The sequence below is a fragment of the Eulemur rufifrons genome, chromosome 2 (assembly GCF_041146395.1).
Source record: "Eulemur rufifrons isolate Redbay chromosome 2, OSU_ERuf_1, whole genome shotgun sequence".
In the NCBI taxonomy this organism is placed as follows: Eukaryota; Metazoa; Chordata; class Mammalia; order Primates; family Lemuridae; genus Eulemur; species Eulemur rufifrons.
In genome coordinates, this window is record NC_090984.1 from 101449782 (window position 1) to 101476188 (window position 26407).

The 26407-nt window shown below is 40.8% G+C and overlaps 1 protein-coding gene across 1 annotated transcript; it reads right to left on the minus strand.

Annotated features, from left to right (window-relative positions):
* Positions 1-3711: 3711 nt before the first annotated feature.
* On the minus strand, positions 3712-25339 carry MLH3 (mutL homolog 3). The gene is made up of 11 exons (XM_069465127.1): positions 25008-25339; positions 20211-20296; positions 19177-19281; positions 18023-18095; positions 13637-13708; positions 12136-12247; positions 10984-11143; positions 7447-7470; positions 7266-7344; positions 5190-5341; positions 3712-3833 (listed from the first exon to the last, which is right to left on the minus strand). Exons 1-11 carry the CDS (start codon positions 25276-25278, stop codon positions 3714-3716), a joined length of 1254 nt encoding a protein of 417 aa, XP_069321228.1. The 5' UTR covers positions 25279-25339; the 3' UTR covers positions 3712-3713.
* Positions 25340-26407: the final 1068 nt, after the last annotated feature.

A 26407-nucleotide genomic window follows, 5' to 3' on the forward strand; every position in this document is an offset into this window, starting at 1 on the left:
TTAGATAATGCAGTTTGTAAGGACACTTTTTCCCACGGTTTCTATCTTCCAGTTTGGGCAAAGGGCAGGAAAGGCATAGTTCTTGGAACTCAAATCAGGAACAGGAATGCCTAATTTAGCCTCAGAAGAGAAGTCTTTGAAAAATACTCCTACCAAGAAAAACGGAAGTGTAAAGTGATGCCTCAAAGAAATCAATGCGGGTACCCATAGGATCCTGTTTCACAGATGTGCTTCAAAACTATTCTGCAAAGCAATCTGTTGCATCTGTCTTTGGGTCAACAAAGGCTGCTAGTCTACCAGTTCCATCGTGGAGCTACGTGACTAATACTATATGTGTGGAACTCAGTACATCAGAACTGCTTTGCTGTTAACGATAGTACCAGATGGTGGTGTGATTATTATAAAGGCCCCATACTACCCACCTATCCTCACAAAAACTCCCTCTGCAGACGTGCACCTAGTTGACACAAAAGAGTTATTTTGAAATGTGGTTTGGAAGTGTTTTATGTCTGGCCTTACTTTGCTCTGAATTATTCTTTCATTCACCAAACAACTGTTCCAGGATATGGCGCAACGGCAAGGCAATTATTATTAATAAAGAGCTATAGTGTAAGCTTCCGATCTCTTTGCGTCACCCACACAATGGAGGGCAGCCATTGAGTCTAACTGCTCCTGAGCCAGTGATTGTTTGATGTTTGTATTAAATACTATGCTGGAGAGAAGGATCCCTCCAATAGTGTTTTTCGGGCATGTTACATTTAGAATGAAGACCTGCCTAGAGAAGAAAGAAGCTATTTAGTGGTGAAAAAACAAAAATGTGACGAGATTCTTAAAATTCATAATTTGTTTTTTTGGTTTTTTTTTTTTTTTTTTGAGACGGAGTCTCACTCTGTTGCCCGGGCTAGAGTGCCATGGCGTCAGCCTAGCTCACAGCAACCTCAAACTCCTGGGCTCAAGCAATCCTACTGCCTCAGCCTCCCGAGTAGCTGGGACTACAGGCATGCACCACCATGCTCGGCTAATTTTTTCTATATATATATATTTTTTTAGCTGTCCATGTAATTTCTTTCTATTTTTAGTAGAGATGGGGTCTCGCTCTTGCTCAGGCTGGTCTCGAACTCCTGACCTCGAGCGATCCTCCTTCCTCGGCCTCCCAGAGTGCTAGGATTACAGGCGTGAAGCAAGAAAACTTGGATACCACTCTCAGGTTTATCACTTACTAGCTGTGTGATCTTAGACAAATCACTTAATATTTTTCAGCCTTAGTTTCTCCTTTGTAAAAATGGGGAAAAAATACCATCATATCTTATGGGTTGTCAAGAAATTCAAATAAGATAGGGTATGTGAAAAATTATTTTGTGAACCTTAAAATACCATATAGGTATTAATGATTCGTATCGTGTATTAGAAAATTAAATGTAAATTAAAAGACATTAAAATATCTTTGTTCTTCCAGACCCTGAGTGAAAAACAAAACAGAGCAAAATAAAACCCTAACAGGTGATAAAAGTAATCTATTAGATAATTTTGGCTAATAGGTTGTTTTTATGCTGATGCATGCTACGGAGCTTATAAATTATTAAAATAGGATAATTATCTCTTACATTGCTTAAGTCAGTCTAGGCAGGAAGACCAGTTACATAATTCATGGAGAACTTTTTCTAATCCCCTCCACTCTCTAGAAAACAGCAGTTTGGGATTATATAGAGCCAGACCTTCTGAAATCGTACCCCATCATCCTAATAAGAGTTATTGAAACACTTTTTTAAATCCCACAAATTGGTCTGACCTAAAAAGATTTCTAAAACTCCCAGGACAGTGGACCTCCATGCAGCTCTGGAGCGTGGAGGCGGGGGCCCGAGGCCATGCCGCCCACTGGGCCTGTAGGCAGCGCCCGAGAACACTCCCCTTCCTAAGGTCATGTCTCCCAGTCTATGAAACCCCACCTGTATGTATTTAGTAGAATAAAGGCCTTTTTTTTTTTTTTTTTTTTGAGACAGAGTCTCACTCTGTTGCCCAGGCTAGAGTGAGTGCCGTGGCGTCAGCCTAGCTCAGAGCAACCTCAAACTCCTGAGCTCAAGCGATCCTCCTGTCTCAGCCTCCCGAGTAGCTGGGACTACAGGCATGAGCCACCATGCCCGGCTAATTTTTTCTATATATATTTTTAGCTGTCCATATAATTTCTTTCTATTTTTAGTAGAGATGGGGTCTCGCTCTTGCTCAGGCTGGTCTCGAACTCCTGAGCTCAAACGATCCGCCCACCTCGGCCTCCCAGAGTGCTAGGATTACAGGCGTGAGCCACCACGCCCGGCCAATAAAGGCCATTTTTAGATAGTAGTGCCTGTTCTTCAGGGTTCCAATTCTGGAACTATACAGGATCCCCTCGAAAATGAGTGAAGGCTTCCCTGAGCCTCCTCTGGGGCACACGATAATGAACGCAATGCTTTCACCGCCAGGGCCGCTGGCAATGAACTTTTCTTCCATGAGCACAAATTTGTTTCCGGTATTAAAACATGAGGAAAATAATTCCATTGATATAAAGGCCATTTGGAACAGGCTGGCCAGGAAATAAAAAAGTGGAAATTCTCATTGCATCATCTTACCAACTGTATAGCACCCCAGTCACAGCAAACATTACCAGCTGGGTTTTGCTGGGTTTTTTTTCCTTCTGTACGACTTAAGTCTACTTAGTCCTATTAATGACAAATCAAGTCATCTGAAAAGGTGGGGGAAGTACAGACTGAAAGAAAGTAGCATAACAAGCATTTGCAGAAAGGTCTGCCCTAGTCTCAAGTGAAATTATAAGGCCATTAGATTGGCATAATGTAATAAAACCAAGATACCATTTGAAAGGGACCAAAAGAACCCTTGTCTCCTGAAAGAAAATAAAATGTGTAGAACATATCTGGTTAGGTTGAAAGAATAATGCTGAGCTTTGGTATGACAATTGCTTTCACATTAAGAGATACTTTATAATGTACAAAAAAAATCATATTTTAAAGAACACGCTCATAGTACTTTTATCATTTCACTGGTTTGGGATATGAACAGCAGTCTCTGAGTGTTTAAAGAGGCAATAAAACAAAACAAAAAACCAGGAACAGGGCTTTAAATTTTCTCCATTCTATCCTTGTCTTTGTTTCTCTTTATCAATAGTTTTTATCCGTAAAATAATTTAACTACAGCCTGATGGAAGACCTCAGGGAATATTTTCCTTGAGAGCAGAGAAACTCTTTAAGCCTGAGACTTAGCAAGTGAAGGAGCAGCAGAGGGAAGTGAGGACGACACAGGGAAAGGAGGGAGCAGTGGAGAAGCCCTAGGGGCAGTCTGGGAACGCAGACTAGCCCAAATTACATATATGCAAAGTTGGAAAACACTGCACAAAAAGAAAAGCCACAGTCCTCAAATACAAACCAACCAACCACTCAGACAATTAATAATTTAATTTTATCGCTAAATATGTTGCAAAAGGTAGATACTATACGGCAGCCTCCTGTGTCCACGGATGCAAAGGAATGAACAGTCTTTAAGCTTAAGTTCCATCTGCTACTCGACTATAGTGGGATCATCTATCTGCTCAAGAAAGACTGACAGGAAGGGCCCTGCCGACTTGAAGCTGCTGAGTGTACTGGGCTGATTCAGTCAAGGCCGTACTAGTACCTGCTGCTCCTCCTCGCTGCTCTGGGGCATACAGTTAGCATCCCTTTCGTTCCTCACGGTGGCTCACAGGGAGGCAGGGACTGCTGCAGGCTCTGCCTTGTATCACATCCTGCTTTTCCAAAGAGATGCCAAGCTTGGACCATCTTGCGAAGTTTAGCAAGATTGGGTTTAATCTATGGGAAGAAAAAGAACAACTTCAATTAGCAATATGAAAAGCCAGGTAGCATACAAATCTTTCCAAAGTATAGCTATTTAGATCTGTTTAGATTTCTAATTTCTAGATTCAGAAAAGATTATAGATTTTTTTCAGAATCAGTGGGACTGAGAACTTTCTGTGTAGGTTCCCAACTCTTCAGTAATGGGGACAAGTTTTCTCATTTTTTTGTTTGTCATGTGAAACAAAAAGTTTTTAATGGAGTAAAATGAACTAAATGAGTCATAAAACATTAGTACCTGAAAACTCCATGACAGAAGAGACTTTCTATCCCTTAGCAGGAAAGGTGAGCAAAAGCATGGACTTTGGAAAGGAGCAACTTGGACATTCCTATTACACTCTTCATGTTCTCTCTCATTTAAGATTGTAACATGGCCCAGGCGCGGTGGCTCACGTCTGTAATCCTCTGGGAGGCCAAGGCAGGAGGATCACTTGAGCTCAGGTGTTCAAGACCAGCCTGAGCAAGAGTGAGACCCCCATCTCTACTGAAAATAGAAAAATTAGTCAGGCGACGTGGCTCAAGCCTGTAAGTCCCAGCTACTCGGGAGGCTGACGTAGGAGGATCGCTTGAGTCCAGGAGTTTGAGGTTGCTGTGAGCTAGGCTGATGCCACTGCACTCTACTCAGGGTGACAGAGTGAGACTGTCTTAGGAAAAAAAAAAAAAAAAGGAACCCCCCTCCTTACTTCTCCCCCTGCAAAAAAAAAAAAAAAAGATTATAACATGGACAGAAAATGCTCTTAATTTAAACCACTCTGTGCTGTTATTGCATTATCCCCTCATTGTCTGTGGGCTGTTGAGTAATGAGGGCCAGAGCATGATGTGCAGATCTCCTAAGTTTGGTTCCCTGCCTGGTGACCCTAAAACCACAACTCAAGAGATCCTTGGAGATGGCTAGCTCCGGTCACAGGTCACCATTTCCAGCAGTGCTGTCAAGAAACCAGGTGTTTGAGCTATGCTTTGACAACAGTGAATCTGCTGTGCTTCTACCAACTTTTAGTAGCCCCAGGAATAACCACGTCTCACCACACCTAGAGCTAGCAGGCAACAGACGTTTAGGATACATAAGTCTGTACATGTGTTAAGCTTAAAAATACAAAGCCATTATGTGGATAATCTGATGGTTCAGTCTAAGCTCTGTTTTGAATTTGAGCTGAAGATGAAATGGGCGAGGCTTTATATGAAACTTCCAGTGTGTATTTTTCAAAATTCATACTTTGGAAAGGATTAAGACACATTACATTTGGATAGTAGAAGCTGGAAAAGAAAGAGAAGATAAACTTTGTCCCCCTTTGCTCCTGTTAGTCACTAATGTACCTGTTTTTCCTGCTCCAAGTGGTCTATATCCGCTAACGGCAGCATGGAAGGTCTCCCGTGAGCACACTGGAACGGCAGCTGGCACCAGGACAGAGCTTCAATGAGGCGACAGCTCTCCTCCAGGCTCAGGCCATCATTAAACTTAATGGCCCCTCAACAAAAGAGAGAAACAAGAAGGTTATGGTGTATATGGTGGAAAACCGATGCTGACCCTGGTTCAGAGCCAAATATCTGGAAAAAGGAACATGTTTCTTAGGCTTCTCTAACGTGGCTTTAATACTGCTGGAAATTGGTGCTTATGGCCATGGATGAAACTAAGGCTTCAGGACTGACTTTTTGTCTCTCAGCTTTTCCTTATGGAGTGTTTGCCTTTCTAATGCCTGTAGGAGGCATTACTTAGCTTGTTAGGGTCTTGCTTTCAGGGTTTTTCTCAAAGAGACAAGAGGAATGTTTTTACCTATTCCTTATGGGTTTGTGAAGTTGAGGTTATCTTTTGTCCATGGATTGTCCAATAGCAATCTCTGATTGTTTCCTTACAATGTCCATATGATTTGCTTCCTTTTTTCTAGTTCCCATAATGATCTTCATAATCTAAATTCTGACATTGTTAGAACCTGCCTCTATGCATATATTAATTCACCCAGTCAACAAATATTTATTAAGTATAGACTTTGTGTTAGAGGCTTTGCCAGGCAGTGAATGAGACAGATGCTCTCTCCCCCATGGTGCCTGTGGTCTAATAGGTGAGACAAACAAGAAACAAATAATTATACAATAATTTAAATTATAAATATAAATAATATAAAATATAAGACATGACTATATAATAGAAATACAAAACCCATTTTAGGAGATCAAGGAAGGCTTTCCTGGCAAAATGATATTTAAGCTGAGACCTTAGGTTAAGAAAGGCACAGCTATTAATAATTAAAGAAGCAGAAAGGAATTTCAGGCAGAGGAAAAGGCAGGTGCAAAGGCCCTGAGGCTGGCAGAAGTGTAGCACACAGGAAGAACAAGACCAAAGAGGTGGGCTGGAATGGAAAGAGTGAGGCAGAGTGTGATGTGAGATGACACTGGCCAGGCAGGCAGGGGCCAAATTGTGAGGACTCTTGCGGGCCTAAAAGTAATGGGTCATCATTGACACATTTTGGTAGAAGAACGACATGCTCAGAGGGATGTTTCAAAAAGATTGCTCTGGGCGCTGAGGGAGCACAGCTTGAAGGGGAGCCAGAATGAACATGGGGAACCAAGTGCCCCCAAGCGCTCGACCACGGCAAGAACAAGGGAGGTGGCAGTGGAGTCAGACGGATGCAGACGGACTTAAGATACGTTTTGAAGGTAGGAAGATGAAATTTGGTGATGGGGCAGGTATGAGGGGTAAAGACAGCATAAAGTGGCAAAGGGCTTAGGGTATCTGCAGGAGACAGACTAAGGATGGACGGTGGTACTTAAGCTAGAAAAGACAGGAAGTGAAGTGAGGAGAAGGCTGATGTGAGGGATAAAACGGGGGGCGGGGCTCAGTGCGTTGGAGACCCCATTGTGGTCAAATGATAGCTGCAAGGGATTCTGTAGCTGTCATGATCCCTAGAGCCAGTTCCTCTAATACCATTTTCTATATTGTATCATATTACCTTAATCAAGAACCCTTGATGACTCTTTCTCACTAGCCTAATTTCTTGATGCTCTTTGCTGCTTCTCATGTAACTGATTTGTTTCTACCTCTGCATCTCTGCATAGGCTATTTCTTCTCCCTGTAGTGAACTCCCCCTTCCATGCTATGAATCCATGTCCCTCGGCTCATTCCAAACTCACTCAAAATGCATCTCCTCTGGGAGTTACCCCTCCATTCATATCAGTCAGTCGCGTTATAGTCTAATTTATATGTTGGTATTTTGCTTTGTATTAATAAAAGTATTTTTTTAGGCTTCATTTTTCTGTGTATTCAGTTTCTTGATCTAAATTGTACCCTCCAAGAGGCGAGCAGTAAATGTGTCTTCTGCCCTTTCACAATCACCGTACCCCTGCCGGTGCTTGGCACGCAGACACACTCAATAGCCACTGTGTCGAGGGTCTTACCATGGCAGGCTTGGGACGCCAGCACTTTTTGGACAGTCAGTGGTAACGTCCCTTGGATGCCTCCTGTGGTCTGGAGTAGCTAATGCATAAACACATTATTAACAGGAAAAAGAAATGGGACAATGAAATCTTTTATGTGAGGTACTTCTGTGTAAAACCCCAAAATAAGAGAAAAGTTTACCTCCACTTGTTCTCGAATAAATTCCTACAAAGCAAAAAGGAAGACAGGCATTAATCTATGGTAAGTTGTGTTTTCCCTTTGACAGTTTACAAAATATCCCAATTTTCATTAAAATATGCCTCCTGGAGGAGGAAGTTCCAGCAATACAGCACTTGCGTACAAATTTATCTATTGTAAGGCACTTTGAATAAGAAATACCAAGACATGGCCGGCGCGGTGGCTCACGCCTGTAATCCTAGCACTCTGGGAGGCCGAGGCGGGTGGATCGCTCGAGGTCAGGAGTTCGAGACCAGCCTGAGCAAGAGCAAGACCCCGTCTCTACTAAAAATAGAAAGACATTATATGGACAACTAAAAATCTATATAGAAAAAATTAGCTGGGCATAGTCCCAGCTACTCGGGAGGCTGAGGCAGTAGGATCGCTTAAGCCGAGGAGTCTGAGGTTGCTGTGAGCTAGGCTGACGCCACGGCACTCACTCTAGCCTGGGCAACAAAGTGAGACTCTGTCTCAACAAAAAAAAAAAAAAAAAAAAAAAAAAAAAGAAATACCAACACAACGGAAAAGAATTCTTATGAAATATTGAATATATTTAGCTCCTGAGACTTCCATCAGAGATAGCTCATGCTCTAATGAGGTTATATAACCGGTGAGAGTAGCCCTGATGATTCAACGGGTTCAAAACATCAGGAAGGGCTCTGGTCTGTTTGTATGTAAAATCTTAGCCAGAACAAGTATGATATTACATACAAACTGAGAATAAATACACAACAATCATCAACACAACTGTGCGCTCAGTATAACACTTGCTTAAATATTATAAACATAAGTAGTCACTTCAGTTCCCACAGGCTTTTTTGGGACAATTCTTTTCAGCTCAAAAAGCTTATTTTCCGAGGCATTTTGTGAGTAGTTTCTCCTCCCTTGCATGTCTCTGTCCCTGGGGTAATCTTTTCAATAGTTATATTCCTGTAGATATTAATATTTATAAAAGAACTTTAAATAAATTTAAAGCAGACACTATTTTATGCTACCAATTTGTTTAATCTCTGGAGGTAAAAAACTGTTTTGAGATACAGCACAATTTAATGATTTCTTTTAAGAAAACACAGGATATCTTTATTCCTGGAAATGGCTATGTATAAATCAGCTTCCCAAGAATACAACACAGAAGATTTTCTTTTTAAACCAGAGTCAGAAAATTCTCTCCCCTCCCTCATATACACTCTAGTCTGCTATGCTTATAAATGAGCAGTTACCACCACCAAGAGCTAAGTAGTAGATACTATATTGTATATATTTTAAAAGCCACATATTTTCCTAAACAAAAAGATGTCTCATAATACCCAACCCACTAACAAAGCTTAATGTGGCTGGAGATCAAACCTAACTCTTCTGGTATTCTCTCTTGTGCTTGTTTATCTGGGATGATAAAACCTCAGTTTGTAAGCCTGGTAAGTGGGAGATGGTCTCGTTCTGAGGTCATTTCATATTTCGATGGTTCAATTAAGGCTGAATAATTTAAATAATATTAAAAAGGCTCATGCATCAGGCCAGAAGACAGAACTTTAGAGAAGGATGTATTAATAATCTTTCAACTGCTAGGTTCACGTGGCTACCTCCTCAAAACACCAAAACTGTTCCAACTTCTTCCAGAATCAAACAAAATCTCTCCTGATCAGCCTGGCTTAATGTAATCAAGATTTTCTGAAACCATAAGCTTTGTTTCAACTTGAAGTAAACTCCTTAACAGTAGTCTTTGAAGTTCCTTCAGGAAAAGTTTTTCTTATAATTTTCTGGTTAAATATTTAGGGATTGAGTTACAATAAAAGACCCTAACAGATCCTATCATTTGGATTGAGGACAATTTGGAGCAGGGGTCTTTGAGAAAATCAGTCTGTGCGGAAGAAAGAGTTCTGCTGGAAACAGAGCAAAGGCTGTCAGACCCAAAGGCGGTTCTGGAAAATGCCAAACCAAGGTGAGCCAAGAGCTGGCACTGCCGGCTGCCTCTCCGTCTCGAATGTCTTCTCACCCTTGGCCTACAAACATGCTTAGGTCTCTTCCATCTTAAAACAAACAAAAATCCTTCCTCACCCCATGTCCCGCCTGCACTTCCCGACCACCCCTAACCTTTAGCTATCGCCCTCTCTCTGTTCCCCATGCAACCGCCTTCCAGAACGTCTGCTCAGCTTCACCCTCTCCCTCTTCGCAGCCTGCTGTCCGCCCCACCCCATCCCCAGGAAGTGATTCCACAGGATAACCAACGTCCTCATGACAGCCAAATCCAACTTTTCAGGCTCTACTTCACGGCCACTGTCGACTAGTCTGTTCCCTTCTTGCTTAAAACTTCCCTTGGTTTTGGCCACATGACTTTGTCCTGATTTCCCTCCTCCCTCTCTGTGCAAATATTTTCAATCATCCTTACAGTTTCCTCTCAGCAGCAGCTTTCCAGACCTTTGCCAAAACATACGCACCCCGAAGGCTGGTGTTCCACGGGTTCCACCCTCCGCTCTCTTTCTTTTCTTTCTTCCTTTTATTTATTTATTTTTTTGGCAGGTGACTTGTTCCACGTGCCTTAGTGGATTCCAACGTCCACGGCCACCGTCCTGTGCGCTCTTTCATTTTCACTCTTCGTTTTCTCCCTGGACAATCTCACTTCCTCTAGGCCCTGCTCCAGCTTCTGATATTATCAAAATATATATACTCTTAACTCTCAGATAGATCCCTACAGCCCAGATTTCTTTTCCAAGTGCAAGATCTGTAAGTTGCCTATCCACTGGACATCCCCACCTGCAGGCACATTCAATGTGCTTATTTATTTATTTATTTATTTAATTTTTGTTGAGACAGAGTCTCACTCTGTTGCCCTGAGTAGAGTACCATGGCATCAGCCTGGCTCACAGCAACCTCAAACTCCTGGGCTCAAGCAATCCTCCTGCTTCAGCCTCCCAAGTAGCTGGGAAGAGGTGCGCACCACAACACCCAGCTAATTTTTCTATTTTTAGTAGGGACAGGGTCTCACTCTTGCTCAGGCTGGTCTCGAACTCCTGAGCTCAAGTGATCCCCCTGCCTTGGTCTCCCAGAGTGCTGGGATTACAGGCGTAAACCACTGCACCCAGCCCTGTATTCATCTATAGTTTCCCAAACATGGGATCTGCTTCAAGTCTCTGATATCTGTTCCTCTGTCGAGAATGCCCTTCTTCCCTCTTCTGTACTTGGCAGATTCCCATCATTCTATAAGACTTTTCTTAAGAAAACAGTTTTTCTGCGAATTTCCTTGACCTTCACCTCTCCAGGCATAGTATTTCCATTATACTTGTGAACATATCTCTACTAGCCAAATCTCACTGCACTACAATTATTTAAAGGTCCTTCTTCCTTACCTTGAGCTAATTATTCTTTAAATTTCTAGCCCCTAGAAACAAAGCAGGTAAACACCACGAATGCTTGTTGAAGCAAAGATGAATATAGAGAATCTCAAGACAAAATATGAGGTTACCATCACTCAGCAACATACTCAACATCTAACCTACGTCTTACCTCCACAATGCTCTTGGTCACAGTAGATCTTCCTCTTCGAAGTTCATTGGCTTCTCTTTCTACAAAACAGAGTGGTACTTTTCCCACAAGGACCAGAGAATCACTAGTGTGTGGAAATATAAATTCAAGGCCCAGATCTTCCAGATTTTTGTGGTAACACCTAAAGAGATAACCTCAAATGTAAAAGTCACACTTCAGTACTAGTTCCAAATACTACTTCATAGTTTCTCAAAAGCTACCACAGGCTTTAGAAATTTGTATTGTTTTTCTCACACTTACATGTGTTTGTTTGGGATTTTCTTATCAAGTTTTCTTTTTTAATTACGTAACCTTTTCTTTTCCATTGACAGAATCAATTTGTGTCTAAGTCTTGTGTCTAAGTTTTTGTCCTTCACTGGGGAACTGCCAACTTCGCCTTGCTGGCACTTAAAGGAGTCTGGCACAAAGAAAAGGTCTGAGAGTGTTTTGAATCAGCATTAAAGCAGGGAGGTAATTAACAGCCCCAGGAACTGAGAAGTCCTGATTAACGGGATGTAAATAAACGGATCTGCCTCTAATATAAATTATGCCCCAGGGAAAGATATTTATTGGTAGTAGCATATTGCCAAACCTGAAATAAACTGAGAGACAATTCTCTATTGCATTTTCAATAATTTGCGCTCCCCAGAAGTGGGAAAGCGTCCAATCTTGTGACTGACTCACTATATGATTTGCCCCTTCCTTGCACCCCGGTGTTTTACTGTCCCCCCTATCTGATTATGGTAACGCAAACTAAGAATCTAGAATGCACCGAGACAAAGCAGAATGGAAGCAATTACTGCAGTAACTTTGCTTTCAGAATCAGCAGAGCACAAACACAGACTGTTCCAAGAAATAAAAAGGGTGTTCTAAGCCAACTGCTGGAAGAAATTATCAGGGAAACTCTATGCTATACTCAACAGCAGCGATAGAGTGGAAAGAACAGCATTTGGAGTCAGAAGCCCTGCCTTTGAGTGCCTGCTCCACCACTTAATACACGTCATGACATGTCGGGTGACCGCTCTTGGTCTCATTTTTCCTCATCTGAAAATGGAACAACAGATATGCTTATACCTCACAGAGTTATTGTGACAATTTTTGCCATCGTCATCCCATCTTCATGGTGGTACTGACCGTAAGAGTCTCCTTTGTTCCTCTGTCACTGTTATCTCCAGTGGAGGAATCAGAGTGGAAGACAGTAATTTTTTCCGAGCAGAGCCTTGTGGCTGTTGCTTCTCATAGGAATCTGTTGGAAGGAGGATGAGTGGGTTAAGAACAGGAAGAGAAGTCTTCTAGATTCAGATAAACACGAAGCATGGCAAGGCACAGCCATGATTTAACTATTCCAGTGCACAGTAGTGTGCTCGCTGTTCAGTTTTAGACTTTGGATTTCCACTTTTAATGTAAATATCTAGCCTGCTTACCAATTTTAGTAGTATTTCCAAAATAAGAAATATAAGAATTAAATCTTACATTCAAATAAACACTTCAATGTTCCTATAGTCAATAAGTGTGGTTTCAAGGACAGAGGTGGATACTGTGGATGACTGGGGGCATACAAGGGCTCACAACACCACCCTTTGGCTCCAGAAGGCTCCCCGTTCCTTCAGAAGGGCTTCCCAGTCTCTGAAGAGAATCAGTATTATTTCTGTAGCAAGTAAGTTTTTCTAACACTGTCTTTACTGTGTCTTTCCCAACTCTTAGGCCTTCCTTTTATAAGGGAAAGTGAAAATGGTAGTAATGTCATTGGCATTCTAATCCATGAAATACCTCCCTAGGTCCTCGTCTGACATTTGAGGTTTTTCATTACTTGACCACAGGAGTACAGGTTTTCCTGGTATTTTATCACTTGGTGAGCACACTGCCTCTTGATGAGAAAAATGGGTAGCAAAAATGAAAAAGCTTCCTAACACAAAGAAATGATAAACGCTTGCGGTGATGGATACCCCAGTTACTCCGATTTGGTCAGTACACATTGTATGCCAGTATCGAAATATCACATGCATCCCATAAATATATACAACTATTATGTACCCATAATTTAAAATAATTTTCTTAAATTAAAAAGCATATATTGATTTTAGAAAGATATATAAAAAAATTAGTGGTATTGGTTGCCCCTGGGGAGAGAAACTAGGTGGGATGAGGGACAAAGGGTATAAAGGAAACTCTACTGTATTATTCCCTTTTGTACCTTTCAGAATGGGATCTATTTGATTATACTGCTTGTTCAAAGGCAAATTAAATTTTAAGCTCAAAGCAGTACTCTGGGCCTTCTGAGCTGTTGGTGGCCTGGCGAGGTGTGATGAAGGCCCACCCAGATCACATGGGCATCCGGAGAGGTTTGTGCTGGATGTCAGAATAAAGCAGCCCGTCCTCAGGCATCTCTGGATTGATAGTAAATACACAGAAAACATGCCTTTGCCCATGGAAATAAGACCCCCATGTTTGAATGAGTAAAGTGAACTACTACATTCTTTCTAACAGAAGCCAAATCGGAAGACTTCAGCTTAATTTTTTAAACATACAGTACAATTCGTGCTTCCTCACAACAGCCACAGCTAGAAAAACCCTTTCAGCTACACTAAGCTGCTGTGGAGTCCAGAATCTTTTCTGCTGGCAAACTGGTCCTTACCAATAATGAGCTGCTCCAAGCGGACACGCTCGTGCGCGGCGTGTTGATCCACCAAGACCAGCAGGTTTCCACCTACAGAAGCAAGAAGTACTGGAGTTTCAAATGCTCAGATCAAGATTAAAACAGTTGTGCTGCGTTGAGGGGAAAAAAGCTTAATTCATTTAACTAGCTAACAACATGAGCACAAGAGAAAACATACTGAGTAGTATATTGTACCTTTTATTTCCTAAAAAAATTAAAATAATGAGGAAACGATATGGAGTTTATCCCTGATGAAAAACTCTTCAGTTCATCACTAGTTCATTTATAAAACAAAGTCAGGCCAGGCATGGTGGCTCACGTCTGTAATCTCAGCACTTTGGGAAGCCCAGGCAGGAAGACTGCTTGAGCCCAAGAGTTCAAAATCAGCCTGGGCAACACAGCGAGACCTCGTCTCTACAATAAATAAATTTAAAAAATTAGCTGGGCAAGGTAGTGTGTACCGGTAGCCCTAGTTACTCAAGAGGCTGAGGCAGGAGGATCACTTGAGCCCAGGAGTTCAGAGTTACAGTGAGCTATGATCATGCCACCTGCACTCCAGCCTGGGGGACAGAGTGAGACTTGGTCTCTTAAAAAATTAAAAAAACAAAAAAAAAGTGAAAACTACTCTTATTTCCCCAACTGTACAAAAACAGGCCACAGCTGGATTTGCCCACAGGCTGTAGTTTGTCCTGCCTAAGCCTGGGGCTTCTCAAATGTCAGGGGCATCCACGACACCCTAGGCTCTTTTGGCTCTTATTAATATGCAGAATCTAATTGAGGAGGTAGGGGTAGGACACAAGCTTCTGCAATTCTAACAGACTCCCAGGTGATGCTGTGTACAGGCCACACTTCTGAGCGGCAAGGCGCTGGACTCTCAAGTACAAGTGACGAGGCAGAATGTTCTGACCCAAAAAGCCAAACCTACAGGAAAATCCCTTTCTCATGGACAGGAGGACTGATCCTCGATGACATGAGTACCCCTTTTTAGCTTGTAATTTTATTACTTTTGACAGAAGGCTTGAATTTTATTGCTGTTGATTATATTGAAATAAAAGTTCCCCTCCTGAATTTCATCAAAATAGGTAATGCCTGTTTTTCCTATTTCTACTAAAAGATTAAAAAATTGTTTCTATGACACCATCAAATACATGGCATGTGAGCTTAAGACTTAAAGAAAGAAAAGGAAATAAATTTTCTGACAGCATGTTCAACCCCAGGAACAGCCCCCAAAATGTTGGATTTTAAACTCCTTTGAGGATACGAGTTGTAGGTGGTTGTGTTGAACACTGAACATCCTGGATTGGGCAAAACAATGGAATAAATAGAAAACAGTGAGGGAGTAACCTTGAATCTGAAACTAGACCCTGTATGAATTACCAAGAGTCAGGGACCCCGTGAAACCAAGCCTGTACCTGATGGGAGGAATAGTTTCTATTGTCTATATAGTGTTCATGACATTTTCCATTCCTTAAATGAAGCAGAATATGTGAAGGTCATTTACTCATGGCAGAAGCTGTTTTCGATATGCGAACACAAGAGAATAGAAGCTTCATGAGGGCAGGGATTTTGTCTGTTATGTTCCCAGCATATGTAACAGCACCTGGCACATAACAGGCACTCAATAAATACAGAACAAATGAATGAATCCTTATTCTTTAGTTTGCAAACAACTCTATTTTATTATAGGCAAAAAACACGCAACATAAAATGTCAATATATGGTATTAATTTCAGAATAATTTAAAACAATAATATATTTGCCCATGAAAAATATGCCAATACCAAAATTAAGGTAAGTCAATTATAGGAATAGTTTGCATTTGGTATTTACGAGTGACAGTAAAAACACTTGCATTTTGATTTAGAAAAATGTATTTATCTAAGAGTACTTTTTGATGGCATCTAACTAATCCAATGATAATATAAAAATCTCAAGAGAAATTTAAATAGATCCCGTTTGCCTCTATGAACATCTGCAGATTTTGTTGCTACATCCATCTTGAGTCCCATTAATAGAGATTTGGGGATCTCAAAAACAACAAAGAAGTCCATGTAATCAAAACTTTTAAAAATTCTATTAATTTTCTACAAATTGTAAAACTGCAGGAACTTGACCTTCACTAATTCCATATTCACGATAACTCTGACAGGACTTTAGGTTAATTTACCTTGATCCACCAACCTGGAGCCAAACCTCTACTGGTGCCCAGGACTCCCAGCCACTCAGGCCTTTTCAGGAACCTTATACTATCAAGCATTCCTTGTAAATGTGCTAGAGATTCTCCCATTTGAAAAAAAAAAAAAAAAAAGTCTTTTCTCCCCCTCTACCTCCCTCAGTCCCTCTCTTGCATGTTACAGACAGATTTCTGAGTCTCTCCCTGCAGTTGCCATTGGCGCCATCTACCTCTTGCCCCATCTCTTCTCTGAAACAGCTCTCATTTGCTGAAGTTCCTCATCTCCATCGACACAAAACCAAACAGTTCTCATCTTACTTCACGTCTCAGCAGCATTTGGCATGAAGTCTTGGCTTTACAACATAACATTCTTTTTTTTCCTTCCTATTTCTCTAGCTGTTCCTTCACAATCTCTTTTGCTCGTTCCCCCTTTTCTACCCAGCTGTTCAATGTTGAAATTATTCTAGATTCAGGACCTCTTCTCACTCTTCACTCTTTTTCTAGGTGATAAAATTTATATTCAGGACTTCAGTGACCAACTAACTATGTGCTGGCAACTCAAATTTATATCTCTGTGTCAGAACAATTCTCTAGTCCACACCTGTAATATCTGACCACCTTTGTGACATCTCTTCTTGAACATTTCAAAGAGAATATAGACTGAACTCACGATTTTCACCCTCCCTGCCTGCTCTACCCAGCTAGGAGGCCAGAAAACTAGGAGTCATCTCTGACATACCTTCCCCATACCCAGTCCATCACCAAGCCCTGGGGACTTTATCTCCTAAGTATTCCAATGTATTCACTTCTCTCTAGTTCATCCTGGTCCCAGCTAACCATCATTTCTTAGATATTGAAATACCTTCCTAACAGTCTCTCTGCAGTTACTGGAATTCCACTCTTATTCCTAATCCATTCTCCACACTGCAACCCGAACAATCTTTTCAAATGCAAATGAGATAATGACATGTCCATCTCCAAAACAACATCAGAAAACAAAAAATGCCAATTGTTTCCCACTGGTGTTAACTGGCATTTTAAGATCTAGCTCCTACCTCATGTTGTAGCCTCGTCTCCAGTTGTCCTTGCCCTGCTCCTGCTCACTGAGAAGAGGAAATCACAAACTGCGTATGTTATTCCCTCCCTTCTATACTTAGTTAACTCATATTCATACTTCAGACCTCATTTTGCCAAAAAACACTTCCCTGAACTCCCTGACGAAATCAAATCTCCCAATACAGGTCCCTGCAGCATCTTGCATCTCTCCACCATAACATGAGCTAGCGTTAAAATTTTATATTTTGTATAATTACCTGTTTTTCCTGTATATATATCTTTTCCCAGCATGCTGTCCCTAGGGCCTGGTACCATCCCAGGCATACAGCAGGCACTCAATCAATATCTCTTGAATGAGTTAATGTTATTTACAAACTATTACTGTTTCATTAAAGCATAGCACCAAGAGATTCTATGTAACTCTTTTTTTTTTTTTTTTTTTTGAGACAGAGTCTTGCTCTGTTGCCTGGGCTAGAGTGCCGTGGCATCAGCCTAGCTCACAGCAACCTCAAACTCCTGGGCTCAAGCAATCCTTCTGCCTCAGCCTCCCGAGTAGCTGGGACTACAGGCATGCACCACCATGCCTGGCTAATTTTTTCTATATAGATTTTTAGTTGGCCACATAATTTCTTTCTATTTTTAGTAGAGACGGGGGTCTCGCTCTTGCTCAGGCTGGTCTCGAACTCCTGACCTCGAGCAATCCACCCGCCTCGGCCTCTCAGAGTGCTAGGATTACAGGCGTGAGCCACCGCGCCCGGCCTATGTAACTCTTGATAAACCTAGCAGAGTTCATTATATAAACTTTCTATTATTATAAAGGGAAACAAAACATTATTAAAAAGTCACACATTATAAAATATTTTAAAGAGTAGAAGATGAAATTCTCCCTTTGCCCACTCCCATTTTCACTCCCAAGGTAACTACTTAGTCATCTTGTGTGTGTATCTTATGTATGTGTGTATATACATAAAACTAAATGTACTTTAAAAACTGTTGTTTTCTAATATTCTTAATTTAGATTGGCTTTATCTAATCTGTCCAAATCATTGAAACTGTATTTTATCCCAAAAATAACCTTATAAGAAGCTTATCAGAAGACCTGCTGGTTAGTAATTGAGGCTAAAGTTCATTCCTACCTGCCTTGCCACTCTCTTCAGTCTTCGTGCTCATTAAGCAGGCAATAAACTTGTTGTCAACTTGCTGGAGAACCTGCCATACGTTCAAATAAGAGGTACAGCACTTAATAAAAACTAACAAATGCTTATCTGCACAGAAAGAGACAAACTGTACTCTATTTAGAGTTGTTTGCATTAGCACACTCCTATTGAAGACTGAGCTGAGGTGCTGAGGAACCCCAGGAGCCATCAGAAAGGGAGAAAGAATGGGCACGCAGAGAGGTGCTAACAATGCTTTAGAGCAGAGCCCAGATGCTCCGAACTGAGTGACTCTTGATAACAGGTAATATGAGCAGAGACTGCTAAAAACAGGGCTGAAATAAATTTAAAAAAATCCTGCAAAAGCAAGGAAAACCATTTTGGAGGAGCTAGTCCATTAAGGCAGTAAAGGCCACTGCTGGCTTTAGACCTTGGTAGTTCCTCTTCTACCCAGGTACTCGAGGCTCCCCCAACACTCCCTCGTCTATACCACTGCCCCAGGGTCTATTTCTGGATCAAATGCTTACTTGCTCTGGTACCAGGTCAATGCCAGGTTAGGCATTTACCTAGATCTGTCTAACCTCCTAATTTGTTTCCATAGTGAAAACAAGGAGACTGAGACAGCCAAAGTGGAGAACAGAGGACAAAGTAGAAAAGCAGATGAGACAAGAGGTCCCTTTTGTTAATGGAACTCCTCAGTCTGGGCTTTCCTAAGCATCTGTAGCCTCACACAAGAGAGGGCCATTTTAAAAAGGGTATTGTTGCACATTTAAGGACAATATCACTAAAGCACTTTGTTGATTTACAAATTATTGTCAAACATAAAGTCAATATAAAATCCTCGGCAGGAATACCTTACCGGTCCTCTAAACTGTGAGCCCGAATCCATAATTCATTCCCTCCAAACCTGCTCACATTACTAAGGACCTTTCTTTGTTTGTAATTATAATCCCTTGGTTTTTCTTCTGATGATAAAAGTTCTAGTAAGATTTAAAACACACACATGCCTTGATCAAGTTGGTCTATATCATTAAATAAATCCAATTTCAGACGAGTTAGTATAGCTTAGGCCATATATAAATATATATATATATATATGTATGTATGTTTATGAGATTTCAAAGTCAATCTTTTACCTGCATGGAATGAATCATTTCTTTGGTGAAACGATAGGGAAACAAAATGTTGTGAATTTTAACCGCTAAGCTCTCAGCCTGGCCACTGCTTACATCAACAGCAACCTAGAAAGACCCAGCAAAAACATCATTTAAATTTTAATTTTTTATGTCTGCAGAAATGTTTTACAAAAGACCTCAAAGTACTTTAAAAACATCCATTTTCATATAACCTACTAGAGGTGATGCGTTGAATTCAGAGAACTTACAGAAATTCAAAAGGCTCTATCAATAACGAGTCCTAAACAATAATATTTATTTATAATCAAAATTAATGCCAAAAGCCAATATGGTTTCAGAACAACCATTTCTCTATGCTCCATGATCAAATCCTAAAAGACATTGAAACTGAAGAATCAGTACTCAAATGCTCACCTTTTATACACCCTCTTTACAACATACACGGTACATTCTGTGACAATACATGAGGAGAGAACATACTCCCAGGTCCAATGACTAACTGTTCCTCCAGTAGGAGATTCACCACTTTATCTAATGATAATAGTTTCATTATCACCACCCTGAATACTTTGCCAAAGCTGCAAGTCAGGGTTTCAAAGAGCGGTAAACGCATTCACTATTCATGCATTGATTATACATGTTTAATCCAAAATGCCTGAGCTTCCAATATGTTAGGAATTTGATTCCTCCTCTCCATATTAAACATTAATTTCCAAATAAATTATTCAGAAATATGCCCAGTTTCCATTCATAATTACAAGTTAGTATAGTCATTCATGCCCATATCTAGCTTAAATGAAATTCAAATTTTATTTTTATTTTTACTTATTCATTTTTTAAGAGACAGGGTTTCACTATGTTGCCCAAGCTGGAGTGCAGTGGCAATTCACAGGCACAATCTTAGCACACTGTGGCCTCAAACTCCCGGGCTCAAGTGACACTCGAGTAGCTGGGACTACAGGCACGTGCCACTGGGCCTGGCTTGAAATTCCAATTTTAAAATAACAGGCAAAGAAAAATTGCTGTAGACTTACCTCTGGATAACGAGCAAATACTGGATTGTCCCATTCTGAGAATAAAGACTGAAGCGATTCGCTACCAACAGCATCATCCACAGTATCTAAAACAAAAGAAGACAGGTAAAGTTGGCATCAAAAGTCCTGGGGAAAAAGGGGAATGTCATCTCCTGCTTGGTGAGCTGCAGCCTCAAGATCAAAGATCAGATGCTTGTTCCTATATTCTAGAAATGTTCAGTGTTTGCTGTATCTCTACATTGTTTCGATCTGTTATCTCTTAAACTATCTTCTGGTATTATAGCTTTTCTTCAAACTGTTTACAAGAGATATTTCAGAATACAAATCCAATCCAGAAGAAACTATGGCTCAAATTAGTAGCCTCACTGCCTTTAGGTAAAATATACCTTATCTATTCTTTTGTTTTGTTTTGTTTTGTTTGAGACAGAGTCTCACCTGTTGCCCGGGCTAGAGTGCCGTGGCGTCAGCCTAGATCACAGCAACCTCAAACTCCTGGGTTTGAGCAATCCTCCTGCCTCAGACTCCCGAGTAATTGGGACTACAGGCATGTGCCACCATGCCCGGCTAATTTTTTCTATATATATATTTTTAGCTGTCCATATAATTTCTTTCTATTTTTAGTAGAGACGGGGTCTTGCTCTTGCTCAGGCTGGTCTCGAACTCCTAAGCTCAAACAATATGCCTGCCTCGGCCTCCCAGAGTGCTAGGATTACAGGCGTGAGCCACCGCACCGGCCTACCTTATCTATTCTTGAAAACAAATGAAAAATAATAAATGTTTAATTTTTTTTAAAGAGTTCTGCTTAGATAAAACTACTACAATATGGAGTGCAACTCCAATCTTTTTAAAACTAAGAAACATTTCCCCAATCACAAGACACCACAGACTATGCATAATCTCCAAGTATTGACCTCAAGTCTGGAAAAGTAATTTCTGATCTAAATGCATGCACTGAATTACTTAGTTCTGCTGTTAAATAGGGCCGTGGGGAACTCCTCGTTCCAGTAAGGCACAGCTGGCACTGATCAAGCTTAATGCAGCCCTGCTTTGCTTTTTGAGGTAGGTGGCACAGTGTATACTAGGTGCCCTGGGGTGTACTGGGTGGCCCGGCAATCCCTGTTGCCCCTACCTCTGTCATTCTGTCTCATCACAGTCCTCTCTGGCCGTGCTCTTGGAAGGAAAGGAAGAACAAGGTTGCTTCTAAAAGGATGACACCTGTACTGAAACCCTAAATACAAAAAAGAAAAACCTAGGAATTTAAAATCAAAACACAAATAAACTATTCTGTACAAACTGAATCAAGACATAAGGAAGACTACTAAACACTAGATTGAGAATCAGAAGTTCTTTAATGAAATTATTCTGTTAACTTAGGAATCTACGCTAATGCTTAGTCCCATAGCCATCCATACCAGACAGAATGATATCTAGACGAGGTCACAGTGATTCTCAATGGGGGGCAATTCTGCATGAGGGGACATTTGGCAATGCCTTGAGATATTTTTCATTGTCACAACTTGGGTGACGAGTGTTACTGGCATCTAGCAGATAAAGGCCAGATGCTGCTAAACATCGACGATGCACAGGACAAACCCTACAGCAAAGAATTATTCAGAGAAACCCTATATTAGACATCTAGTGGTACTGAATTGTCACCATAACTTGATGCACACGTCACAAATCCCTAATTTATGTCTCTATTATAACACTTACCTTATTACAGTTATGTTTAGATAGCTGTCTTCCCTAACAGACTGAGAACTCCTGAAAGCAAAGTCAGCTAATCTGCAATGTGACCGCACCTAGCACGGTGCGGACGATCAACAGATGCTGAATGAATAAATGAATAGGTGCACGAATGAAAGATTCTCAACTCAAACTGCAAAGTCGGTAAGATCTGGCTCGAATTCTACCCCTCTCTGAAGGACGATCACATTTGTGTTTTAGAAAGTGCTGAATTTGACAGCTTTTGAACAGGAGCAAAACATAATGAAACTGTTATTTCAAAAAGACAAATCTGTTGGACAAAAACTTAAGAGAGATTAACTAAAAATGATAAAAATTAAGGTATAAGATGAAATAAGGTTTTTAACTACTAATAGAAAACACTGAGTTAAAGACATTTTAAAGAAAAAATTACCAGGGCTTGGAGACTTGATACTACTTAAAATGACCTTTATAATCCTCTCCTCTGTACAATAACACTTATCTCTGAACAATTCATCTCATGTACCTTTTTAATGTATGGTTCAAAACTGCCCTAATGTCCTGCTCTACATCAGCCGTTTCTTTTATTTTTGGAGACAGAGTCTCGCTCTGTTGCCCGGGCTAGAGAGTGCTGTGGCGTCAGCCTAGCTCACAGCAACCTCAAACTCCTGGGCTCAAGCAATCCTCCTGCCTCAGCCTCCCGAGCAGCTGGGACTACAGGCATGTGCCACCATGCCCAGCTAATTTTTTCTTTTTTTAGTTGTTTGGCTAATTTCTTTATATTTTTAGTGGAGACAGGGTCTCACTCTTACTCAGGCTGGTCTCAAACTCCTGACCTTGAGTGATCCTCTGGCTTCGGCCTCCCAGAGTGCTAGGATTACAGGCGTGAGCCACCGCGCCCGGCCTACATCAGCCATTTCTAGAAAGGTAACATCCCATGTGAACGTGGGGTGTGGAGGAACCATCTTTTCATGGAACTTGCTTCTACACCAAAAATATTTTTCATTAGGAAACTATGACTTAGCATGACCCTCAAAAATTCACTACAAGATATGCTAGTCCTGAAAGTTAAGTAGGTTAAAGTGTTTTAAGCAGCTAGATGTATTTAACAGGAGCAGATGTCAATGGTGAGCATGGCAGCTAAGATTCCCCCTTTGTTTTAGCAACAACCATCTCACAGTATAATGTAATCCAGTTACTTTTTGCCACCATAGCAGAAGCAGTTGCACTGCAGGAAGATGAGGTGCCAGTGCCTTAGATTTACCTCTGATAAGCAATCAGTATAAGTCAGCACGTCAAACTACATGGATTAAAAGCACATAAAGTTGCTTTAAAAGCAACTTGATAGTCTCAGGACTAATATTGAAAGAAAAGGGTCGTCTCCTCCTATTTAATACTTCGAAAGTTACTACAGTGATTATATTTTTCACAAGGAAAAAAATGAAAAAACTTTGAAAAGTAAAGGTCTTATTTAACCTTAAAGAAATCAGAACTTCCTGCTAGAGATATTCCTCTAAGGAGAAATTATGAGTTGACTTACAATTATATTTATACACTTCACATTCTTTTGCAGCATTCAAGACTTTGAACATGGGTGCAGATTTCATGTTTATCCTCGTAGTGCAAAGCCAGGATTTATAGCCAGATAGAAATCAGCTTTACCATCTCCCAACATCTGGCTCTCAACACACTGCCAAAACAATGTCACTTTTCATGTTGATTGAGCCCTGAGAATCCAGAGTCCTAGCCCAGGCTCTAATGTGGCCTTGTGGTATAATCTAAAAGCCATTATTATTGTCTTCCTGAATAACAGCTACTTATACCATAAACAGATCAAATGGATTACCGTATGCTTTAAAATAAAGTACATTTGAAAAGTATAGTTATGAAAGTGTATACTTAACTTATATTTTGAAAAATTTATGGTCAAGTCTTACTTTCTGGAAAAAAAATTCATAAATACAGTATTGTACTGAGCCATAGAGCTCACTGGGAAACCTAGGATGATTACAGAATCATTCTGGCTTTTACCCGGGGAGCACAGAGAGAAACTTCCAGGATAATACCACACTGGCACTGCAGGTGCCTTTATTTTATTTTATTTTATTTTATTTTTTGAGACAGAGTCTCACTGTGTCACCCCAGGTAGACTGCAGTGAAGGGTATAGCTCCCTGCAACTGAAAACTCCTGGGCTCAAGTGATCCTCCTGCCTCGGCCTCCCGAGTAACTGGGACTACAGGCACACCACGACACCCAGCTAACTTTTCTATTTTTAGTAGAGATAGGGGTCTCACTCTTGCTCAAGGTCGTCTTAAACTCCTGAGCTCAAGCAATCCTCCTGTCTCGGCCTCCCAGAGTGCTAGGATTACAGGCGTGAGCCACTGTGCCCAGCCTGCAGGTGCCTTTAAAGATAAATTTCTGGGGGCTGTGATGGCGCATGCCTGCAATCCCAGCACTTTGGGTGGCTAAGGCGGGAGGATCACTTGAGCCCAGGAGTTTAAGACCAGCCTGGGCAATGTAACGAGACCCCATCTCGATAAAAAATAAGAAAAATTAGCTGGGCCTGGTGGCACATGCTTGTAGTCCCAGCTACTCAGGAGGGTGAGGCAGGATTGCTTGAGCCCAAGAGTTCGAAGCTGCAGTGAGCTATGATCGTACCACAACACTCCAACCTGGGCGAAAAAGCAAGTCTCTAAATAAACAAAAGACAAATTTCTAGGAAAGCTGTGGATTTCGGAGTTAGGGGAAAGTAGGATAGGAAAAGTACTGTGGCTCTCCCCAGCTATTAATAGCACTATTTTCATTAAAATTTGACTGTCTCACCCTCTTTCTTCTTACACATACATACACCCCCTAGACACATATACATACACTAAGATAGCCTATATCAATTTTTCATTGTATTTTTACATTTAAATGAGTTGGACCTAGAGAATCTTCACATATCATAAAACACAACGTGTGTTTTATAACTGGTTTTCAAAATGTTCTATCTGTTGAGATCACTTCTTTGAACAGTGTGTATCTTACTCCTTGCCCATTATCCCATCTTCAAAAGAATTTCATGGCAGCGAGCACTGCATACTTACCATTCTCAAGTACGACATCCACAGCTACAGTTGTCAGGTCTTTAGTACAAGTGGTCTCAACATCCTCAGTAGGAGCAATGAATGTGCTAAGCCCAGTCCTTTTGTTGATGTAAACCATTCTTCCCAGGGCTGCATCAAAATGCTGCTGCCAATCCAAAGAACACATGTTGGACTCTTCATTTTCAGAACAAGCTCTTGCTTTAGATTCCTTGTTGGGAAAACAAATTCCATTTTGGTCGCCCGTGGAATCTTCTACCTGACTCATTAACATAATACTGGGAGAGTCAGGACTTCCTGTCTGTTGTTCTGAAGCTCTGAAAAGAACATCTGAATCTTTACTGATAACTTTAGAATGATTATAGGGTAATACCAAAGGAGTTTCTGGAATCACAGAGTTCTCTGTTGCATTGTTGTTAGAATATGTTTCACTATCTGTATTAAAGGAATTATCCTGTGTGACAGAATCTGACATTGGGATGATACCACTCTCTGTTTTTTTATGCTCATTTTTAAATAACTTACAAAAATCTAGGGTTAATTCGCTGCACAAACCTTTCCTACTGGAATCTGAATTTGGAAGTTCATTAAAATGACTCGTCACCTCCACTGTTTGAGTTTCTTTTTCAGAACCCTTCAGTCTGGATAATTTAGAGGCCAGTGATTTAGGTAACTTCTCAAGATCCAAAAGTTTTCTATCAAAGTGAGATAACTCCTGTAGAGTTATAGGACTTCCTCTCAAACAAGGCATCTGTTGTTCCAAACAATCTTCATCCTTGGAAAACGGCAACTTCTTTGAGTAAAGCATGTGACTTACTGGTTGACAACTACTATTGGAATCATTATGCTCCACAGTAATGATTTTATAATTATCAGAGTTGTCCGAGTGGCTTTTATCTTTCAGTGGAACATCAGGTTCAGCTTCAGGACTGAGATTGGTAGTGACTTCAGTATTACTTTTCTCCACTTCTATGTCCAGAGGATTTTTAATCGTTCCATATTGCCTCTTAAACTTCTCTAAAGATCCTAGTTGTGAACTCAAGCTTAGCTTCTTACGCACTATGGGTTTGGAGGAACCAATCAATTTATCTGTTCTCTTACTACCATTTGACAGATGTCTATGCCAAGGGAAAGCAGATGATGTATCAGGTAATAAGCAACCTGTATGTGATTTTTTACTACCTTCCTGAAAAACAGTAATATTTTTAGAAGTTGTTATAGTTTCATTCTCAAGCCCATAACTTACATTTGTCCTGCAAAATTTTTTGTTGGGCAGTTGAGCAGATTCTTTACTTAAGGTGCTGGCTAAATCTATGATGTCTGGAGTTTCAACTGAATGACGTGTTCTATTTCCAAATGCTTCTTGGGCACTTGTGGGACCAGGTCGAACATAATTTTTAAAT